The sequence below is a fragment of the Myotis myotis genome, unplaced genomic scaffold (genome assembly GCF_014108235.1).
Source record: "Myotis myotis isolate mMyoMyo1 unplaced genomic scaffold, mMyoMyo1.p scaffold_m19_p_8, whole genome shotgun sequence".
Taxonomy (NCBI): Eukaryota; Metazoa; Chordata; class Mammalia; order Chiroptera; family Vespertilionidae; genus Myotis; species Myotis myotis.
Genome location: NW_023416390.1, coordinates 9,012,379 through 9,035,551, shown reverse-complemented (window position 1 = coordinate 9,035,551; position 23,173 = coordinate 9,012,379). Strand labels below are relative to the sequence as shown.

Here is a 23,173-nt window from a genome sequence, read left to right as displayed (position 1 = left end):
CTTCTTAGACTACACACTATGCTATAACAATTGGCCGACAGTTGTCCTATAGAAAGCACTGTTGCTGTGTCCACCTGAGAGACTAGCTGAGATCTCCCGGGAGGAGGGATAGCTGGTTGAGGCAGCCCCCCCCCCCCCCCCCGGTGGGAGGTGATTTTCGCTTGTTCTCTGAGTGTGCTCCTCCAGTCACATCCTGCCTCTATGCTCTTGACCCTCTCATGTCCCCATTTTCCTCTGCTAACTCCAGTTTCCTCCTCCCTTCAACCAATTTGAAATTTCAATCTCAACCTCATTCTTACACAATGCACACTTCTCCCTGCCCTGAGGGGACCCCCTGGAATAAAATTTCCTGCAGTCAGCAACAAAGACCTTTAGTCAATGAAATAGAACTAAACCATGGAGACGTAATGAATTCAGGTGCTGTTTCTAGGTGTTAAATGGGTCTGTTTATTAATTTGCTTTAAATGACAAAACTAATGCATATTTTTAGAAACTAAGACATACAAAGCATATAAAGTAAAAAGTGAATATCCTTTACAGTGTATACTACTAATAAAATCATTTAGAAAACGTCCTTTCACTAGACAGTATAATTTCAGTTGCATATAAGCCAGATGTGAATCACATACAAGTCATTACCTTCTATTCCATTCAGCCGGAAGGCTTAAGGGGCAGAGTGATGGGGAATATCTTAGAGGAAGCCAGCTAGTGTTTACACCATTTAAAATATGATTTCTAAATTGCTTAAGCATATCTATCAAAATCTAAATGGAACGTTTGAAGTCGGCGTCATATAAAAGCAACACTGTGAAATGACTTCTGAACGGTGGGGCTTTGTCTTTCAGACCGAGCATAGAGCACAGAAACTGGGCAGATTGCTATATCGGAAGAGTCACCGATTTTCTCCCAAATTCTGTACTTGGTCATATGGGTATATTCCAAGGAACACAGGATCCAGGTTTGTCTCTTGGAATCTAGAATAAAAGGACAAATGTGCACGTTTGCATCTGGAAAACATTTGTGACAGGTGAAACACAGCAGCATATACAATAGGATAAAGACCACCCGAGGGCGACCAGGACAATGAGAGGTCTGGCAATGGCAGCTGAGAAATGTGGAGGAATCCAGGAGAGGACTCAGGGTCGGGGGGGGGGGGGGGGGGGGGTTGAGCAGCTACGGGAGTTTTCATCCCATTTTGAAGAGAGTCAAATGAAAAGTGGAATCAGTCTGTGTTTCTCCAGAGAAAAGAGGTGACTCATGGGGTCAGGAAGAGCTGTACCAGTAAGGGGTGCCACAAAGAGCCAGCATGTGAAGAGATATGGGGCTCTCCCATCAATATAGGGATAAACAAGGAATAACTTGTTTATAGTCAGAAAGGTCACTGGGAATTCCTCCCACAATTAAAAATCCCATCCCTGAAAATGACCAAGGAGAGCTCAGATGTCTGCTCAGCAGGGGTGTGGATGTAGTCAGGATTCCTGCTGCTGGGGCTGGGAAAAGGCCCGTTGAGTGTGTGCAACTCAGATTGTACACGCCCAGTTGCCTGGGTGGGGTGGACTGAGATAGAGCGGCTGCTGGAGTGGCCCATAGTCTTGGCCTGGGTTCTGAGGCTCAGGGCACAGCGCCTAAACTTCTATCCTGGACCAATGTGTCCTGGGAAAAAACAAAAGAAGGGAGGAACATAACTGATGATAAAAAAGAAACCTTTTTTCAAGAAGTGCAGAACTGAGCCTCAGGACTCATGATATGAAATCTTCCCTGCACAAAGTCAAGAACCTACACACCAGCGGCTGGCCCCAGGCAGACCCGCTCAGGACTGGGTCCCCTTCCTAGTAACAGGGCCAGGCTGTTGGAAAATGCACTTCAAGGCCATGCTGCTCTCTCCCGCACAAGTGCCCTTGGGATTCCTGTCACCTTTTCTTCCACGGAAAACTGCCATGGTGGGCTAATAACACCTGACCACAAGACAGGGGACAAAAATTCAGAAATTGATGAGCAGAGCATACCATTTTTGTGAACTTATCTTCACATGCCATTCGAATCTTCTCTGGGGTCAGTGGGCTATTGAGCTTCAACGGTCCACGCAGGCCTCTCTCCTGTCGCGCTGCACTCACCGCATCATGGATGGCGAAGAACACTGAGCAGCCCAGGAATATGCCAGACTCTCCCAGGCCCTGCAAGGGGACAAGTGAACTGGATTCTCTCTCGCTCTCTCTGTCTCTCTCTCTCTCTGTCTACAGGTACATGTGTGCATGTATAAAATATTAAATCTGTAACTTTTTCCTTTAAAAAAAGCAATTTACTATTTAATCTTAATATTCCCATTCTTAGGATTCCAGTCTAAGGAAATGATCCCAAATGGAGAAAGGAGATATGGGCATGAAGATGATGATCACAAAGTGAAAATTCAGATGCAACCCTATGACAACAGTAGTTTGCGTTAGGTTCAAGATTTGGCGTATTTAAAAAGAATTATGTTAAATTATTTTATAATTAAAATGCTTAATAAGGCCTTTTTTCTACAATCTTGGTAAGAACTCCAAATAACCAAAAGATGAATGCAGCCCTTCCCTCCCTGCACGAGTATCTCATCAGCATGCATTTATTCATGGAGCATAACTTACCTTAGATGAATACAGGGTATTTGAGTCTTGAGATGGAGGCAAAAAGGAAACATGAAACTCTGTGGGGATGTCACAGATGGTGGGGATTTTGTATTGGTCTGGACCGCGAGTGTACAGGACACCCTGAGGAGAATAATTCAGTTCCTCGATTGTGTAGAGTCCCATGCCTTGAATAAATGCACCTTCAATCTGAGGCCAAAAATATAAAATAAAAAGTAGAATTTCCATATATGAGAAAATGCAGTCAACAGTAGCATTTCAACTTCATGCTGTTTGTCTTATTTTTTAAAATGCAGTGCAAGAGGGGGTATTCAGTATGTCTTGGAAAATGTCTATGAAGTTTACATAAAAGTTTGCCTAAAAGCCTTTTAAACACCTTATGAGCGCTAAGTTCAACATCAAAGGCCTTGAGTTCAAATCTCAGCCTGACGTTAGCCTGTCAAGGGCCCTGGAAGAGGCCTCAGGAAGCCTGGAGGTTCAATTCTCTCATGTTTTCTTTCAGATGAAACTCTGACTGACATGTCCACAGGTCCCAGCCCAGTAGGAAAGGCTCTCGGGCCTCTGGAACCAAATCACCCCTCCTAACATTCTTGCTCACGAGCTGGCCAGCCTCACACCCCTGGACTCAGTTTCCCCACTTGTACCATCGAGGGTTTGAACTGTGTTCTTCAAGCTTCCCCAACAGCTTTGAAACGCTCCAGCCCTTAGATGTGCTGGACATTTCAATGTTGATGGAAAACAGCTTGTGATTTTTCAATCTTGTCAGTTACTGTAAATTTAAATAAAAAACATCTGGGGGCAACATAGGCTGCCTCTCCGTCACTACTGCTGCAGTTATGTGACATTTGTTATCCCGGCCCAGCTCCAAACTCCTCGAAGGTCAAGCCTGTTGTAGGCCAAGGCTCAGCACTGAGCACCCTACTTTACCTCCACCCCCAATGTGGGGCTCGTTCTGTCCCCTCCAAGCTTAGCCCTCCCTCGTTCAAGCTGCCCAGTCCCAGGCTTCACATTTCTTCAAACATGACCTAAAACACCTTTGTTTCCTTCCCTTTTTAAACAGTAAGAGATATGAGTTGTGTGGCTGGTCTGAATAGAAAGATTCTGACTCCGGGGTAGAAAAGGGAGATGATGAATAAGTTAGGTGGGATGTTTCCCCTGAAGATTCCATAGCAGCCTTGGCTTTTACACACAGGAAGCGAGGCAAGTCAGTTCCACATACCTGGCCTATGTCAAGGGCTGGATTAATACTGCAGCCAACATCCATGACGATGTCTGTCCTGATGTTCTAGTAATTAAAAAAAAAAAGTTAGAATGTTTACTGTGACGAACACAGCACAGGGAGGGAATGCTGAGAGATAGTCCTGTCAGGGTGGCGTGGCTATAGAACCTTTCTTTGGGCCACATTATACTTCAGAAGAAAGAGGCAACATTGTATGTTACCACGTGTATTATGTATGAATTTCCGAGTTCTACAAATACTCTTTACCCGCTTAAACACTGATTATTTTTATTGGAAACAACAGGAGAGGAAAATATTGACTTGGCTTTGATTCCAGCTGAGTGATGTAACATACTGGGTTCAATCCAGTGCATGACATGAAACACGACACAGAAAACAGAAAACCTCTATGGCCCTCGTGGTCCTCATTGCGAAACTTTGTGGTGACTATACAACCCAACACCCAACTGGCTGCTTGCTGTTTCCCGAATCACAGAACTCAGGGTGCATCAGCAAAAAAAATCTTTCAGTGATTATCTGCTGTTCTAGATTTTTCATTTTTAGAGCTGAAGAGACAGTAAATCTAACATTGAAACTTGGTGACTAAAAATTCTCCAGTAACCTACCAAGGAGGAGCTGGGCTGCTGGCACACCTGGGCTCTCCGGCGAGCCTGCACCGCCTCTGATGGGACATAGTGGTTTCATAATGGCAATGGCAAACAGATTCTACTCATAACTATTAATGGGACGAAGGAAACCCAAGAGTGTCCTTCTTTGAAGAGGGACTTTCATCTGACATTTTTCTTATGAAAATCAGTGATCTGGAATGTTCCACTATAATAAAACATCAGGCCCTCGTCTCTCTTATTTAAAGACACAATGAAGTGTAAAGTTCTCTTTGACATCAGGCAGTAAGGCTGGCCGTCCATGAGACTAGTGGCCCCCATCGGAGGGGAGGGGAGGTGCTCTCAAGTCTGCCGTGTGAGTAAGGCTTTTACTTTCAAAGCTGTGGAGTTACAGGACTTACAGGGCTGGAGAGAGTGGCTTTAGGTTGTGGCTGCCAGCCTTCAAGATGGCCCTAAATGATCCCCACACCTTGGTATCATAAGGATGAAGCCTTCTTGTGGTTCCTTCTGACATTTTACCAGGATTGGTTTATGTGACCAATAGGATATGGCAGAAGTAATCATATGTCGCCGAAACCGGTTTGGCTCAGTGGATAGAGCGTCGGCCTGCGGACTGAAAGGTCCCGGGTTCGATTCCGGTCAAGGGCATGTACCTGGGTTGTGGGCACTTCCCCAGTGGGGGATGTGCAGGAGGCAGCTGATCGATGTTTCTCTCTCATCGATGTTTCTAGCTCTCTATCTCTCTCTCTTCCTCTCTGTAAAAAATCAATAAAATATATTAAAAAAAAAAAAAAAAAAAAAAAGAAGTAATCATATGTCACCTCAATATCAGGCTATAAAAGACTGTGGCTTCTGTCTTGTTAGCAGAGTATGGGTGCTTATGACTTGGCACCCATATGATGGCATTTCACCAAAGTGGTCACCGTTGCCAGTTGTCCCCACAGTCTACATGGAAGCCCCCTGTAGGCTGTGTTCCTTCTTGAAGTGGCTTCTTTCCTTAGTCCATTAAAGGGCCAGGGAAGTAAAGAAGAGAGGCCACTGGTTGTTTTCCATGGGAGCAATCATAGCACCAAGGGAACTGCTGGGCTTCTATTTTCCTCTGATAATACAGAGACTTATCTTTAGGCCAAATTCCTGGTGCTTCCGTGGTGCTCAGTAGAGGGGTATGTGCGATTGAGGTGCATCCAGCATGCAGCCTGGAGACCCTCCCCATTGGTACTGACCTTATGAGCGCCTGTCAGGCAGTCTATTTCAACCTCGGAACAGGCAGCTCCATAAACAAAGTATTCGAAGGGATGGCCTTCGCCTGTCTCCCAGTTCATGTTTGACTCGTAACCCCTGGAGGAAAGAGAATGCTTGAGGAGTGTTGTTATTAGAGCTGAGCTCGATTTGTATGTCCTGCAAACCAGATGAGTAGACATGTGCAATGATGTGCCTGCACATACATGCAATAAATATGTTGCATAAATCAGTATTTACTTTCTCCTAATTAAATTTGTTTTGCCTGATAAAAACATCCAATTGTTCCCTACCAATGACTCCACAAGCCTGGAAGTTAACTGCTGACCGTATGGTTATCTACCCCATTGCTTTGAGCTAATATTGGCTCAGATAATCCTACTGTCATCAGATTGGGGAATTCCACCTGCTTCTTACACAACACACGACTTCAAAGGTTCACACTGACCTGCTTATTTGTCTTTCTGGCCCCAGGATTTAGCCTCCTGTGTGAGGGATAAGGCACCTAGGCTATCTCTCTCTTGCTCTGAGAATACTCCAATCTCCCACCATCAACTCATTTTTAAGGACACCAAATGCATGTCCCCCTTCCACCCATCTTCTAGGATACCACCATCAACCCATTTTTAAGGACACCAAATGAATGACCACCTTCAACCTATCTTTAAGGACACCAAGTGAATGTCTGGTGAAAGAGAATAAGAGCCAGCAGCTTTCCAGGACTCCCTACCCTTTTCTCCTGCTTCCCCAACCTGAAGGTGGCCATTAAAAATGCTTCCAGGGCTTGTTCTCCACAGCCAGACAGTGCCTGGGACTCCCAGGACAAGTGGCAAGGCGCCCAAATCAGGTCAGCCTGCTCTCTGATGGCTTCCACTCTCCATTTGAATAATCAGATAAATTGTTTTCCAAAGCACGTAACTTCCACTTTTTCCACATCTTGATAACACATAGTTATTGTCACATTTCTGATCTTTTGCCAAGCTGGAAAGTGTCAATGCTGTTTATCTTATTATGGATTTGACTGCATTTTTTTTCACCTTTGTTTTTGAACTTAAGGAATATAATGAGTTTTCAACAAAAGGTCAGCCACTGCTGTAGGTTCCTGTCAGTGTCCTTCACTAGCCCCAGAGAACCCTCTAGAACTACCCAGTAGGATCCGAACCATCGATTCAGCTGTATTTTATTTGTGGGCCTATTTCCCCCAACAACAGCCTTTCTGGACATTTGGATTAAGTGGCAGCTAAATGTTCTTGATTACAGTGGGTCACTAGAAGGTACAGTTGGTGCCACAGCTGCAAGCAGAAGCGAAACGCTTCCTCCAGATGCCCCTGCTGCTTCCCAGAGCCGAGACAGAAAGGACGGGTTACCTGAAGTACCCGGTGGCCGAGAGGCTGATGCTTTCGTCGAAAGCCGCCTGCGCCTGTGAAAAGAGGGGTTCGGGACACAATAAGGGTGTTTCAATCAGAATCACTGGAAACTTCCATTTTAACTGCAGTATGCTACATAAAGCTCTCAGGGGTCATAACTAGGAAGAACCAACATTAATTTATTCCTCTCGGCATCCTCCTCCTCCGCCTGCATGTGTGGTTCACTGGTTGTGGTCCCAGCACCTGTTCAATGTATGTCACTGTCATCAGTGATGCCACGGCATGCTACACATACAGCCTGGACTGTGCTGGGCAGCACATATTCTGCTCATAAAGACTCTCGCTCAGTCATCTGGAAAGACTAAGCCTATTAACACAACATTTCAGGAAACAATGGGTGGTTGCATGTTTCATTTTAACATCATATATGTCCGTAACAGTCATAGGAGAGAGGTAATCTTGTGCTAAATTGTACCATTTGAAGCAAACGTTCTCCTGACTTTGCAGCACACACAGATGACTAATAGATGGGAAAATGGGGGGTTAGGTCCAAGTCCCCAAGTCTGAGAAAGAAAATAGGAGAAGTGCAACCATACAGCAGAAAGTGGGCTGAATGGCAGCACTGCCCAGTGGTGGAGGACTGAGCCTCTTGCCCTGCATCTCACCGCAGTGCGATGGAGTTTCTCCAATCAGACTCCTCAGCCTTCTGGGACCAGGCAGCACAGGCAAGAGGACAGAATAAATATTCCCCAAAGGGACTGAGTGCTCCCATAAATATGAATTATAGAGCGAGTCCTAACTCTATGGAATAGAAGAAACCATTTCTAAGTAAGACTTGCCAAACGTTATTTCCTCCAGACCCATGCTTCTAATGTGGCATGCTAAAGCCGTCATCATGGCACACACTCCCAGCCTTTATTGATATCCATTCCATGTCATCTGGTGCTTTAGAACCTATTACTCTGAAAAATTTGCTGGTTGAATGGGTGTTTTCTCTTCCAACTACATCACACGTAGATCAAAGGAAGCAGTTAAATATTTCCATTCCATTTCAACTATTGGTTGAGTATATAGCCAATGGCTTGCTTTCCTATTTCTAAATAAGTGTTCACATGGTTTTCAGTTTTATAGAAGGAGAACTGGGAAGTGTTTTCTTCCCATTTTAGTAACAGTGGAACCCAAAGAAGGAGAACAAACAGATTTACAGCTGTTATCTAGAAAACACCTTAATTCTTGCTTAAAGTAGGAGTTCTGATAGAAAGTACCGCCAGTAATTTTGTAATCACTATGTGTGGTGTCAGATGAGTACTGAATTTATCAAGATAATCACTTTGTAAGTTATATAAATGTCAAATCATTATACTGTAAAAAAGTTTATACTATATGATTTCATTTTTATAAAACTGTAGGCAAAGCAAATTGATCTCTAGTGACAAAAAGCAGATCAATATGTTTGGGGATGGGGCGGGGGCACGTGGGAGGAAGGGATAAGTGAGAATGGAGCACAAACGAACACTTCCCATCTTTTGCGGGTGATGGATATGTTCACTCTCGACTGTGGTGATGGTTACATATATGTACACATTTATCAAAACTTATCAAGTTGTACACTTTAAATGTGTGCAGTTTATTGTAGGTCAATTATACCTCAGTAAAGATATTTAAAACAAAAATAATAAAAATATTAAAGCATTTTAAAAGAGTTCTAGACAAAAACCATCTTTTTCTCTGATAGATTTTCTCAGATGTAAGTTCTTCCATCATCTTGTGATATGATTTCCCTGTGCCAAGAGCCCAAGGGCCTCTGCTTACCCTACGTAACTACAGCATCTCTTAAAATGCTCTTTCTACTGATATTCAGTTCATACATATCCCTTTCACTCCCCCCTCTTTCATTCTAACATAAAACACAAAGTGATTCTCACCCAGTCCTTCCAAGTGCCTCGAGGATTCTTGCTGATGATGGGTTCCAGGCGCTTTAGGAGAGTTTGGCAAGCGTCCTAGGGATTATTTTTTAGTTAAAATTATAATCATAATTCCACGCAAACACCAATATCAACACCACATGACATGTGCCCTTACACAGGCTTATTTAAGAGGCCCAAGGAACACAGAGAAGGAAGAGACCCATCTTGTAAGAGGTGATGTGACAGGTCTCCCGGGGGTGGGCTGACGTGTGACAGCCTAGGCTGGGAGCCAGGCGAAGTCAGGACTTCACAGAAAAACTGCTGGCGAACCATCCATCACTGTTTTTAAGCACAGCCTGGTCAGGTTTACTCTGTGGCAGCATGAAACCAGGTGGAAGGCAATATAACTGGGGCGCAGAAAGAGCCCGCAGTGGCCGGGACCGGGGCTGTGGTCTGAACGCAGCAGCCGTGTTAGCAAATCAGGGCAGTAGGGATGTCTCCACAGAGACGTTTTTGCGTAGAATGGAAATGACCTGAACACCAGTGAGATGTCAGGAGTGAGTGAGGAGAAGAGGTGGCGTTTCCAGCTCAGAGCGCCTCGTGCTGCACCACTGAGACGGGGAAGGACTTTCCACCGAGAGGGTGTGGGGAGGGAATAAGAGCTGGATTAATTCCTAACATCTTCTGAGTGCCACCTGTGTGTTGGTCCTGATGGAGCTAATGATCTGGATGGCACAGCAATGACCTTACCTTTACTGCCAGCCCGTTGAGATCCGCCACCACGGAGCCCCCGGAGGCGTTCGCATTGGGGACGGTTTCTGTGCTTGTCCCACGAAGGTGGACATTGGACAGTGGCATCCTTAACTCACGACTGGCCACCTGGATTTTAGAAGAGAGTTGTTTTGTTTTTCTCCAAATACTTTGGTGAGTCACAGGCCCATGCTCGTGCCCACAGGGTAGCACCAGCGGGAAGCCCTGATTCGCCCACTGGGGACCGGTGGGCAGAAGCACAGATTCTTCCAGCCGCACAAAGTTCCTCCGTACGAAAACCCGGGGCTAGTCTGGACCCCAAGTCTTGTGCACATGTTCTTAGTCCCTGACTGTCTCATGTGCAATGGCGTCAGGAAGAGGAAGCAAGGCCGCGGTAGGAAGAAGTGCTTTATGTCTTTGTCATCATGAAATCAACACCGGTGAGGCCTCTCCGACGCTGCACTCTGTAAAACTGTAGGAGAGCCGACCTTCTCAGAGTGGCGATGCCCTCCCCACATTCCCAGAGAGGCTGCAGGAAAGAGCACTTCTGAGAAGGAACAGTGGCCTCGTTAAAGCAGCAGCACCAATGCGATCTCAAAGGAGATGGTGCCAGGGCTGCTGGCCTGCACAGGACTTAGCTGGCCGCTGTGTTCTTCCTTTGTTTCTAGTGCTCGGAGGCAAAATCATATTACTAACTGCAGCTCATTTAAAATTCTCCTCTTTCCTGCAAGCAGGATAGCTGAATAGAATTTGCTCATAGCTGTGACAAGGCCATGGTCATAGGGAGTCCTGCTATACCACTGACTTTCAGAAGATCGTCTACATGAAATGCATCAGCTCAGACATAAAGGTCTGGTGGCCCACTGAAGAAAACACCAAAGTCTCACCTCCCAAATAGGCAAAGATATGACCAGACAGTTCTCAAGTGACTGATTTATGAGAGAAAATGCATAGTCAACATTTCTCTACTCAGAAAAAAATGCAAATTAAAGCAATAATGAGGTACAATCTTCACCTATCAATTTATCTACAATTTTAAAACAGCCCATAGCATATAATGTTGGTTAGTGGTGTAATGAGATGGCTACATTCTGGAAAACAAGTTAGTAATATGTGCCCAATGATTTAAGGCACACTCTGTGACCAGTAATTCCATTTCTGAGAACCTATTCTAAGAAAACAGTCACTGACTTGATCACAGGGCTTATGTAAAAATATTCACGGAAATGTTCACCCATCAGGGAAGGTTCAATAAATTATACAGATAACCCCATGCAACCACTACAAGTCATGAGGGCAAAGGCTTCTAATGCCAGGAAGCAGGGCTCACGCTGTGGAAGAACAGGTGAAAAACCATGGTACAAAGGCCTATACACAGCATGTTGGCAATTTTTGGAAAGAGAAAAAAGTCAAGCCCAGCCGGCGTGGCTCAGTGGTTGAGCATCAACCTATGAACCAGGAGGTCACAATTCAATTTCCGGTCGGGGCACATGCCCAGGTGTGGGCTGAAGCCCCAGTGTGGGGTGTGCAGGAAGCAGCCGATCAATTATTTTCTCTCAGCATTAATGTTTCCCTCTCTCCCTTTCCCTTCCTTTCTGAAATCAATGAAAAATATATTTTTTTTGAAAAATCAAGATGGGAAAGGGCTCAAAAACAGTAATTATTGCTAAATGATGGAATTGTGTAGGATCTTCTAAAAAAGAATTATTTGCCTCTTACAAATGTCTTACAACCTCTGTTATTACTGGTATGATTAGCAAAATCGAAACAGTACCTAAAAATTAATCTAAAGTAAAAAAGCCATGAGAAAACTGGTAAAGTTTGATTAGAAATATCATATGTGATTTATAGTATCCGTTTTTTAAGAGTCCTTACTATGAAAAAGCCAGAAATCATGTGGCACTTCAGAATTTACGCATCTTTCTATTTTTCCAGCAAAGGTTTAAAAAAGACAACTCACTTGTTCTTATGTCCAAAGGAAAGCGGCCAAATACCACAGAGCCTTGTTCAGCAATGAGACAACTCAAGACTCTTCTGCCACCTCCTTGTAAGAGGGTCTGTTACAAACTGGATGGCTAACCCAGTTTCTGCTTGTAGCTTCATCGCGGAAGTGGACAAAGCTAAAGTCCCCTCTCCTTTTGACTTTGGAACCGAGAATGTGCACCCATGGTTTCTCTCTCAGGCACACCCCACTTCACCCAGTGATCTGCGTCCTTACCTGAATCATTTTCGTGTGGACCCCCTGCCCCATTTCAATTCCTCCGTGAGTCACCAGCACAGACCCGTCTAGATAAATGTGAACCAGGGCGGCAGCCTAAGCAAAAAAAAATACAAACAGCTTCCATGATCTTTTGACTGATATTATCATATGTCTTGTCAATGAAAACATTTTCCCTGGAAATGATCCCTTCCCTTCCATCACCGGCCAAAATATACATAGACACTTTTCCTGGGCACTTTTCGCGTCGCCCTGAGAGCACTGAGCAAAGCCAGGGCAACGCTGGGGCCCCCCATGGTCACCCACGAGAGGCCAGAGTGTTGCTGGGTAGCTTCGAGTCTGGGGCAAGACCCTGCTCCTTGAGCTACTATGTCCTCAGTGGGACATTTGAGGTTACTGACTGGTACCTTTTAAGGATCCCCCAACATGGGTGGGGCGATGATATAGGTTTGGGGGAGGGGTTGTCAGTTTTAACAAGCAAAGTTAAATGTAGATAGAGGAAGAGGGAGAGTGATTATTTATGTGAACACATAGTCCCACAGGTTGTAGGTTGCTACAGAGAAGCAAACATGAAAATCCAAGTCAGATGAAACAGATAATTTCCTCACTGCAAAGTGAGCTAAGCCCACTCTAACTCCTCTTGGCACAGCATTTCAGAGCTTCAGTTGAAAGGGAGCCTGGAAGTGATCTTATCTAGCTGTACAGCTCCCCGCAGTGACCCAGAAGGAACCAAACTGCTCACAGAATTGAAGGCGGCTGCAATCGGAAACATCCCAACTCTAAGCTAAACATGTTTTATAATTAACTAGAATATGCCGTCTTGCAAGTCCGCTCGTGCTAAACCAGGGAGTATGGAGATGGCGCAGGAAACTGCAGAAAACAGGGCAGCATTCTCAGGCTGCGTCTCCAGTGTAAGAGCAATATTAACGCGCACGGTTTTAAGAAAGGCCCCTCGCGCTGTGCTTCAGCAAGGCCTGCGAGGCACCCCCTGCAGCGGCTCCACTGGTGTGGGCTGCAGCTGCCGGGGTACCGTAGAGCTCTATCGGTGGGTGTCTTAGCCTCTAAGCTTCGGTCAGAGTGGCACAGTTATCTAGGATTTGTAAAGGCGGGCCTTCAGAAAATTCTGTAACAAGCTAACTTCCATCTAATAAAGCTAAAATCTGAGTAAGGCTTTCTGACTCACTGAGATGACTTCTAAACAACCCCTAAACCAAAGTCGGCAGACTCACATGTCAATCACCAGATACATCAAAGGAAAGGACTGCATTCCTGGGCCCATTCTCTGCCCCGGGAGGGCCTCCGTAGCCACCTGCCAGCCACAGGCCACACGTGGAGAACTGCCTCTTTATTGGTGTCCAAAGGCCCGCATTACTCCAGCAAATGGCAAGCAGAAGCCTCTACTATTCCAAATAAGACACTCTAGTCACCTGGTCCCAGTGCAAACTAGGGAAGTATGGGGAAATAGGGACCCGGCCTACCCTTTCTCTGAGGACAAAGGCACATACCTTCCCAGCCCAGGGGAGAATTTCAGAGCCTTCAGGAAGGCATGGTGCCATAATAACCAGCCCAGGGCCTTGGGAAGATGCAGCAGAGTGTGCTGTACTGTCTGTTGACACACCGTCCCTGGAAACACTGTTTTCTGCTCCTGGCCATTTATTCTCAAATAATAAAGACAAGGCATGGCTTCCTCTACAGAGAGCCCACAGCTGGCTGCCCTGGGGGCGTGCATGGGATGGATGCCAGCTGGTGCTGTGGCAGTGGCTGCTCCGGGTTCCTTCTATGGCGCCTCCCTGTGCTCTGCTAGAACGTGAGCCCCTGAAAGAAGAACCTGGGGCATCCCTTGGAATTCAGCACAGCCTCTCATGCCCAGCGAGCGCTCAGTAAAGGTTTGATAAGTGAATCTGCAACAGCACAGCCACGCTATCTGCTTCTTGAGCTTGTGGGCTCCGTGTTTCGTGTCCTTGGCTCCGCTGGCGTGTCAGATGTGGCGAGTGAAGTTCGCAGCTGGCGCCTGAGGCTGAGGGACAATGGCAGCGGGTGGCACCTCTCACACTGTGTGGCCTGCTGGCAGCGGCGCTCTGCCCACAGGCCCAGGGCAGCGTTCCTATCAGGGGCTGCCAAGTTCCTGGTTCCATGTGCCGCTGCGGTCTCCTGGAGCCGTTTCAAATGTCAAATTTGGTTCCGTGAAATGGCACCACCGGATGGTTCACTGTGAGCCCCACAAAAGACAATTCCACGGAGCTTCACCCATGCAATCGGCACAACTGGAGAGCTAGAACAGACGGCTCTGCAGGATAAACTGGGGACTGCGTCGGTGACATTTAAATCTTCGAGCAGTGACTGCTGGTGTTGGTGAGACACTTGGTTTGGTCCCACAGATCCCAAATGTCTGAGCCATTCAAACATGTGAGTTCCTACTCTGCACCAGGCTCCATTCCAGGACACTGGGAAGACAGAGGTTACTTAGCTACCATGTGTCCTTTGGTATTCACGGTTCGGAATGAAATATGATGCAGGTGAGGTGTGCTTGGCCCCTCCACTGTGGGGAGCACAGGGCGACTTCTGCTCAGGGAGGCGGCGTGGAATGATAAAGGCATCCCTGTGTCCCCTCTCCGCCAGTCCTGAAGTCCTATCCCTGCTCTGTCACTGACTGACTGCATGTCCTTGGGCCAGAGAGCGAACCTCGATGGGCGCAGTTTGTAAACTACGATCACACCTGCCCCACAGACAGGGGCTCAGTCAAGTGGGAAATTACAAATCATTCCGCCTCGGGCCTTACACACAGAGGGGCTCGAACATCACTTCTAGTTCCCTCCCACTCGGTTGGCGTCAGAGTAGCCTTTCCGCATCTGGCCCGGGGAAGCAGCTTGGCTTCTCCCGATGCTGTGAGCCAGCCCTAAGCTAGTGTTTTAAACATGGGCGCTGGTTAGCTTCCTGCGGGTGGGGGAAGGCCTGGGGGCGGGGCCAGCTTCTCAGGGGCCTTTGAGAATGAAGTTGTACTGGGGGCTGCTGTCTGGTTTCTTCCCAGCTGAGCTGAATCCCACCTCAGTGACCATGAAAAGGCTGAGAAAGCCCTGCTTCTGGCCCCGAGCCCTCCTCTCAGCAGCTGTGGGACCCGCGCAAGTTGTTTAAGCTCTGGGGCCTCCATTTCTCATCCCTGAGATAAGGCTACAAATCTTATAGGTTGATCTGAGGGCTGAATGCGATAAAAACTAAAAGAACTTATAAACGTAGTGGGTGCTGAGCCATCTCATTATTTTTTAAAACTAATTTTTTGAGAAATTCCTGATGAGGGAAATGAGACAGACCTGGTCCACCAGAGGCCAGATGTTAAGTGATGGCAACCATTAAGCAGGGACAGCTGCCATGACTACCACAGCCTACAGCTCACGGCTCTCCCTACAACCCACAAACGAGGCGGCTGTTGTCCTGGGACCCCAGCCAGCCTGCACCAGGACAGCAGTCCAGACTGGCTGCCAGCTACCGGCATATCAGTTTCCCCAAAACTGTGTACCAAGACTCCCTGCTCGCTACTCCTTTTCTAGTGGCACTTTCCCCCTTTCCTTTCTTTTGAATAACCTTGTTTTTGTCTTTATTCCTCAACCTCATCCTCTTGACTGTCCCTCTCATCTGGGTAAATTGGGTGCAGATGACTAAACGACTCTGTGTTGGTTTTTGTTATCACAAACAGACAAGAGATGGTTCGGCTGTAATAAGATCACCCCTTGTCATGTCACATTCCTCCTCTGGGCGAATCCAGCTACAATCAAAACTGCATGAAACGTTCTAATGATTACCCTGAAGCTGAACCAGGATGGGCAGGTGAATGGATGACTGTGGAGATGAAGGAAGGACCTTCCCACCCACTTCTCTTGGTCTCCTCTACTCCCTGGCCTCCCAGCCTACACACTAGTGCCCCTCACAGCCCCACCCCCATTTATTAGTATTCTGTCAGCACATCTGCCACATCTTCATCAGGCCTCAGCCAAAGGTGTGAATACTGCAAAGGGGTGACAATTGTATTGAGGCTCTGCCATGATATATATATATATATATATATATATATATATATATATATATATATGCGCTAATAATAGAGGAATATGCAAATTTTCTGGGACACCATTACATTAACAGTAATGACCGAACAGCAGGCTGCATGGGGTGATAAGGCCGGCAAGGGGGTTAGTGAGGGACGACCAAATGACTGAACAGCAGGCTGCGTGGGGTGACCAGGCCGGCAGGAGGGGCAGTTAGAGGTGATCAGGCTGGCAGGCAGGTGAGCAGCTAGGAGCCAGCGGTCCCAGATTGGAGAGGGATGTCCTACTGCCAGTTTAGGCCTGATCCCCAGGATCCGGCCTAAACTGGCAGGCGGACATCCCCCAAAGGGGTCCCAGATTGGAGAGAGTGCAGGCTGGGCTGAGGCCCCCCCACCCCAGTGCACAAATTTCATGCACCGGGCCTCTAGAGTGTGTGTGTGTGTGTGTGTGTGTGTATTTAATAGGGTCCCACATCATAGCTATACAATGAGCAAGGAGACCAGTCCTTCTTCAGTAAGTTGCATTCAAGAAGGGAGAGATGGTAATAGTAAGTGGGATTTAGCAACCAAGCAGGGAGTTTATTTAATCAATAAAAGAAATTAAACTATAAGAATAGATTTTTAGTCTTCTTCTTCACACTTTCAATGGCTATGAAGTGAGTAAATTCCTAAAATTGTGTTCTAAAAATTCTTTAAATGATCTACTCATCATTTAGTTTACTCCTCAGCCTTGCAGCTGCCTGTTTCTACTTCACAGCCCAGAGACACTGAATCACAGAGGAGCTGAATGAAGAGTCTTGGCAGTCATTGGTCCCACCTTTGATTTTATATTGGAGCAATCTGGGGCCAAGTGAGTTGACTCAGCTGCTTCATACTAGGGCCAGGAGTAGAAACTGGGTCTCCCAATTTCCCAGGAGGGATGCTTGTCACCAACCCTGGGGATGTGGGCAAAGAGGCTCTGGTCTCCTCTAGAGAAAAGCCAGTGTGCTTGAGCCCAACTTTGGTGACGTTTAGCAAGCAGATATTGCAGCCATATGGCTAATTCACCTCCATGGAAACTTTCCCAAACACCTTTTCATCTGTCTGTTTGGAGAACTGACCTGGCCAGCAGCCCGGGAGCCAAGGCCGATAGGAAACTTCACGGGGACCATGGCCAGCCCCTTCTTCTTCCAGAAATTCTCCGAGTTGAATTTTTCCACAGCTGCTTTCCTCAGGGAGTAGGAAGACATGGCCATACATTCTCTCCAACACTGGATCAGGTTCTTGGCATTAATCTCTTGTTTGTAGTGTGTTTGATCAATTTCCTTGTACATGTTTATCATTCGGACCTATAAAAGGGAAGGAGATGGAAAAAAATAGGGGTGAGGAGACTTGGCAGATAGACTCTTCCATCCATTGTCCTCCTAGTCAAAATCTGCTCCTCCTGTAAGGCTCAAACTGAGTTCAATGTACGCCTTATTGAAGCCTTTCCCAACGTATAACAGTCTCTTCTACTCAGATACAAGACACTTGAGAAGTGGCTGCATCTAACCAAGGAGAGGACAGAGAGCTTGCAGGGAGCAGTCCCACGGGCAGATGCTGCCTGTTTTCCTGGTCCTTCCTTCCTCCTGCCCCAACACTGCAGCATAAGACACAGGGAGAAGGGGCAGAGAGCACCGAATCCCCCACCTAACTCCATGCCAGGACCCTGGGGGCAAGAGTTGCAGGGAAGGGAACAGAGCTGTTAATGACAGAGTTGAGAATGAGACTTGAAGAACTGAAAGGAGACCATTGTGGATGGAGGGACTGGAACTCAGTGACAGCTGCCTGAGACGCTGAAGGAGCGAGGAAAGAGGGGTGACAGAACCTGTCGGTAGCAATTACACCCCAACCAACGGAGACTTCTCACTGAATGAGTTAGAATCCAATGCTCACTCTTCAATATCTCCTGGGCCCCAGGGTTTATTTTATGCTCTTGGTTAGAAAATGGTTGCAATAATACATCAGAAATATGATATGTTTTAAAGGAGATTTCCTTGTTGTATTAAAACTTCTGATAGAATTTTGGGCCTTATGCCTGGAAGATACAGTAGTGATTAACCTTCTGAATTCCCCATTTTATAACCAAGAAAAATGAGTACAGGATTTTTATAAATTTTTTAATAAATCTTTTTATAAATTTTTAAATAAATTTTTATTTATTGTTGACAGTATTACAGATGTCTCCCATTCTCTACCCCCTTTGCCCTGTGCCCAGGATTTTTGAGAAGCACCCTGAGTGGAACAAGGATCACTGAACTTGGGGTCCCCGGTGAGTTGGGTTACCCAGGGCAAATCACTTAGCACCAACAGGCCTCGTACTCCTCAGCATGAATGACCCCCAGTGGCCCTCCTACCTTGAAAAGTCGGTATCTTTTGTATGTGGGACTAATTTAGTCTTACCTTCTCAGGGGACAAGCCACACTTGGCTGCCACATCGGTGATGCAGGCTTCGGTGATCAGCCCTGCCTGCGGGAAGCCGAACCCACGCAAAGCCGTGTTGGATGGCAGGTTGGTTCTGCACGCCCACCCTCGGCAACGCAGGTTGGGGAACTTGTAAGCATTATCCAACTTCAGGATTCCCATTTCCAGCACCTGGGGAAACCCAGAGTTGATGTGATGAGACCTCGTCCTCTGTCCTTGTTGTACCATCCTGAGAGCTCAGACCAAAAGCAGGCCAGAAATGTCCAGCCCCCTCTCCATCACATCAAACATGCTCAAACAGACCCAGAGCTCAACTTAAATGCATCTTTGCTGCAAGATAATATTTAGGGATTGGGTTAATTTTTCTTTTGAAATCATTTTTTATTTTCATATTTTACTAGTAGAGCAGATGCATTTTTTTTCCAGGTTTCAAACATTTCCAGAAGTCTGTGAAGCATGCATAGGCCCTAACCACTGAATCCATAGAATGTACTGAATATAAATCATATCCTAGAAAACAGGAAAAAAATGTTTGGGCATTTGGTTGAACACATTGGTTCTCAATGAGGGGCAATTTGGCCCTCTTTCCCCCTGGGACACTTGGCCGTGTCTGGAGACATCTTTGGTTGCTAGGACTGGAGGGTAGCTGTGCCACTGAAATCTGCTGGGTAGAGGCCAAAATACCGCTAAGCATCCTACAATGCACAGGACAGGCTCCCCCACAAAGAATTATCCAGTCCCACGTGTCAGTAGGGCTGAGGTCTAATGCTTGCACCTGGGGAAAGAGCTGGGCGTACAGGAAACACGGAGATGGCACACAGGTGCAGACTTAGCCAATATCTTCGGGCTCACAGTGGGGCACCAATATCATGTGGCTCTCCCTGCAATGAGGGTCTTTATGCTTTCATAATGAAATATATGTGGCTATTGGAAAAATTCTAGATTAAACCGTTTTATAGAACACTTTCCAGAATGTGAACTTGCTCCTTAAAACACTTACAAATAATGACTCGTCCAGGGAGGCGCCTCCATTGCCATAGTGTTCCATGTCCAGGGCCAGGATTCTGCCGTCCTTCGTGAACCCCGCCTGCGGAAAGAGACCTGGCCTCTGACACGCGTGTGGGGGGCCGAGTCTCAGTGTGCTCTGTCCCTTGTGAAAAGCTTCCTGACATTGGATTCAGTAATGATTGCTTGGATATGACGCCAAAAGCAGAGGCAGCAAAAGAAAAAATGGATAAACTGGACGACAACAAAATTTAAAAATTCTATATATCAAAGGACACAATGAACAGGGTGAAAAGACAACCCAGAGAGTGGGATAAAATATTTGTCAGTCATATATCAGTTAAAGGGTTAACATTCAGGATGTATAAAGAAATAATTCAACACAACAGCAAAACAACAAACAACCTGATTTAAAAATGGACAAATAAACTTCTTCCTTATAAAGCAAAATCATAATTATTTTCTGCTATGGAAAATTTTCTGGGACAGTTCTACAAAAATACCCTGATATACCTAAAAATGAAGAACCTGTTGGCAAATCATTATAATTTCACATAACACTGTTGTTATAGGAATCATTCTATTTTTACCTCTTTTTATAGGTGGGAATAGTATACTTATCAGATCTACTTTCATGGACTTATATACTCATATTTTTTTCCAGTTATTCCCTCCGGATCAGCCAGTACCAGCCAGCACTTTTCACAAATTGTCATCTATGGGCTAAGCAGCAAAGTCCCAATGCTACCAGCCAGTAACCAAGCAATTAGCACAAGAAATAGAAAGTTAAACAGAAGCCCAGTTACTAGTAGTTTGCTCATTATTATTCCCCATTACAGAGTAGCCAGGTGCTGCCTCTGCACTTAGGGAACGTTACAACATGAGTAAACATACAACACGAATCCTCCCTCCCTTCTACTCACTTTGTACTTCCCAAGGTAAGGGTGGCGGCCCGCGGTTATTAACATGTCTTCTCCCCGCTCCAGGATGCAGCGGACTGCACGGCCATGTCTAACACAGAAAAAAATCGAGAAAGGTAGATACCACATAGGTATCACCCAGGGTTTATGTAACCCCTGTGACAGCTTGAGTGGCATCCAAGCTGACAGAGCAGAGCTACTCCCTGAGCCCAGGCTGTGCCCATCTCAAGTGTACACGGTCGGTCAGGGCACCGTGGCTGGCATTCACTGCTTATGGGAGGGGGGCTCTGGGGTGCTCCACAGTATTGCTCTGGGGGTACTTCCCCCTGTGCCAACTACCTTCGCCAGAGTCAGAATCCAAAGACTGGTTCCCAATGGAGACACTCAGGTGGTGTGATTGCCAAGGGCTTCCCGAGAGGACAGGTCTGGAATCAAGGCCTTTTTGTGTCATGGGATAGAGGACCTGACCTATATTCTCAGCACAGAAAGGGAGCCTTCTAGGAGAGCCTGCTCAAAGACAATTCCTAGGGAAATATTTTGAGATTCTTGAAGGAAAATGGTAATTTAAACAAAGGTAAGCATAACAAAAGCAGAACACACACACACACATGCACACGCACATGTACACGCACACGCACATGCACACACGTATGCTAAGGATAAGTAAACTCCACCCTTTCAGGACCTGTATTTAGTATGTCTACTGTGGTTTTTATTCTTTTCAGTAATTGATTCTCATTTTGGTTCTTTTAGTATGTAGTTTGACAATATAAGATAAAAGAGTTGTAATAACTGGTATAGTGTCTGTGATTTTAAATAATCTTCACCCTGGTTCTTTCTCTATAATCCTGATATTGCTAATATTCAGCACAGCCTCATTTAATTTTTAGTCTATTTAGCAGATTTGCTCCACTTACTTGTTTGCTGCAAATGCGGTGATGGCTGCCATGACACCAGTCTTAAATGCCTTCCCCCCGAATGCTCCGCCAACACGCTTTACATGACACATGACCTTGTTCGCTGGCAGCTTCAAGACCGAAGCAACGATGTCCTGGGAATGATAACAGTTCTCATTAATCTAACCCACCAGTAGCAAGGGAGGTGGGACAGCCCTTCCACGTTTTGATTCTATAATGTACATGATACATGAACTGTGTGGTTATACTAAGTAACAGGACACTTTCCAATGACCTAGGCATGCATCCATGCTCATCTTAGTGGGGTTTGGCTACAGTGACATTGCCAAAACTATCATTCATGTTAAGTAGTTCGTTCAGTAGCAATGAGATATTTCTGTGCTGATAATATTTTACCAATTTTCCCCATGAACTATACCCAAAAAATCCTTTCACACTGATCCCTGGGGATATGGTTCCCGAAGCAGTGAGGTTTTTGCGGCCTTCTAAACCTCGTTCAGGTCGGGCCTTCCCCTGCACTCTACCCCTCTCCACTGGGAAGTGCTCTCTTCTCGCCTTCTGTTTGGATTACTGCTGTAGTTGGCCAGTAAGTCTTCCCTGGATGCAGGTCTTGCTCTTTTTACATCCTAATGTTTAGAGGTCATATAATCTTCACAACTCATTTTTACAGCTAGGGAGCCCAAAAGGGATGAAGTGAGGGGCCCAACATCACATAGGAAGTGGGGAGCAGAACAGGACTAGAATGGAGTTTGCTTGACCCTTCTTAGTGTTCCACTTTCTACAGGCCCCCTTCTCCACATTTCCACGTTCCACTTGCTCTGTAACCACACTGCTCTGGTAACAACACTACTGAATCAAGACCCCTCTGCTTTGCTCCCCTTACTTTCACCATGATACTTAAACTATCCACCTCTAAGGGGCATCCTCCACCCCAGCTTGGGTGGTCCTTGTATTATCCCTCCTGTTTTACATGCATGCTGCCTGACATATAGGCAATAAGTGTTTGCAGAAGGGGCAGATGAGAGAATGGATGGATGAATGAATGAATGGATGGATGGATGGATGGATGGTATTTGATCTTGGTGTGAAATTGCCTAGAAATGGCATCTCTTCTCACCATCTAGACCAAGAGTGGGGAGTGTTCGGCCCTCAGGCCCTATAAGTCCCCAGAAATCATTTGGTCTGGTCCTGCCAAGGCATTATTAGGGGTGAGTTAATTAAATGTTTGACTAAATACAGCAGGCTAATCTTTAAGTCGGTAATTTTGTATGGCCTGAGAATGATGTTATAAATATCCAAATGGCCCTTGGCAGAAAAAAAAGGTTCCCCACCCCAGATCTAGACAAACCTCATTCTCAGTATACATCCAAACTTAAGACTTCACCGCCAGGGGACTTTCTGGATGATTCTAGCTCTTAGCAGCCCCTGTTCTCTTAGTTCTTCCACATACTAGTATGCAAATTAGCAGATTTACATCAGGTTGCACTCTCCTCAACACGCTTTCCTAACTGCTTCATGTGACTTTGGAGGGCAGGCCTTCCTCTTTTTTCTTTCTTCTAGTTTTATTGAGAAATAATTAACATATATCACTGTGTAAGTTTAAGGCGGAAAGCATGATGGCTTGATTTACATATACTGTAAAATGATTACCAAATAGGTTTAGTTAACATTTATCATCTCATAGATACAATAGAAAAAAGTTCTCCTCAGGAGGATAACTCTTAGGATTTACTCTCTTAACAACTTTCCTACATTATCATTCAACAGTTTCAGTGATAGTCATCACTTCTTTTGTATTCTTAACAGTGTCAAGAGTATAGCAAAAGAGCCCTAGCTGGTTTGGCTCAGTGGATAGAGCATCAGCCTTCGGACCAAAGGTTCCTGTTTGATTCCGGTCAAG

At 45.9% G+C, this 23,173-nt stretch overlaps 1 protein-coding gene across 3 annotated transcripts in view; it reads right to left on the bottom strand.

The window, feature by feature from the left end:
* Window positions 1-423: 423 nt before the first annotated feature.
* Window positions 424-23,173, bottom strand: part of AOX1 (aldehyde oxidase 1) — a 65,381-nt gene continuing 42,631 nt past the window's right edge. For 2 of the 3 annotated variants that reach the window (XM_036318538.1, XM_036318540.1), the window contains 14 exons: window positions 21,274-21,407; window positions 20,360-20,447; window positions 19,432-19,518; window positions 18,411-18,602; window positions 17,090-17,317; window positions 11,951-12,046; window positions 9,733-9,861; window positions 9,001-9,075; window positions 7,076-7,128; window positions 5,693-5,807; window positions 3,844-3,909; window positions 2,625-2,813; window positions 2,007-2,174; window positions 424-974 (listed from right to left, as the gene is read on the bottom strand). In XM_036318538.1, the coding sequence (XP_036174431.1) occupies window positions 924-974; window positions 2,007-2,174; window positions 2,625-2,813; window positions 3,844-3,909; window positions 5,693-5,807; window positions 7,076-7,128; window positions 9,001-9,075; window positions 9,733-9,861; window positions 11,951-12,046; window positions 17,090-17,317; window positions 18,411-18,602; window positions 19,432-19,518; window positions 20,360-20,447; window positions 21,274-21,407 (1,671 nt within the window). In that variant the 3' untranslated portion in view covers window positions 424-923. Of the gene's footprint in view, window positions 975-2,006; window positions 2,175-2,624; window positions 2,814-3,843; window positions 3,910-5,692; window positions 5,808-7,075; window positions 7,129-9,000; window positions 9,076-9,732; window positions 9,862-11,950; window positions 12,047-17,089; window positions 17,318-18,410; window positions 18,603-19,431; window positions 19,519-20,359; window positions 20,448-21,273; window positions 21,408-23,173 lie in introns of those variants that run through there. The other variant, XM_036318539.1, reaches the window with a different exon arrangement.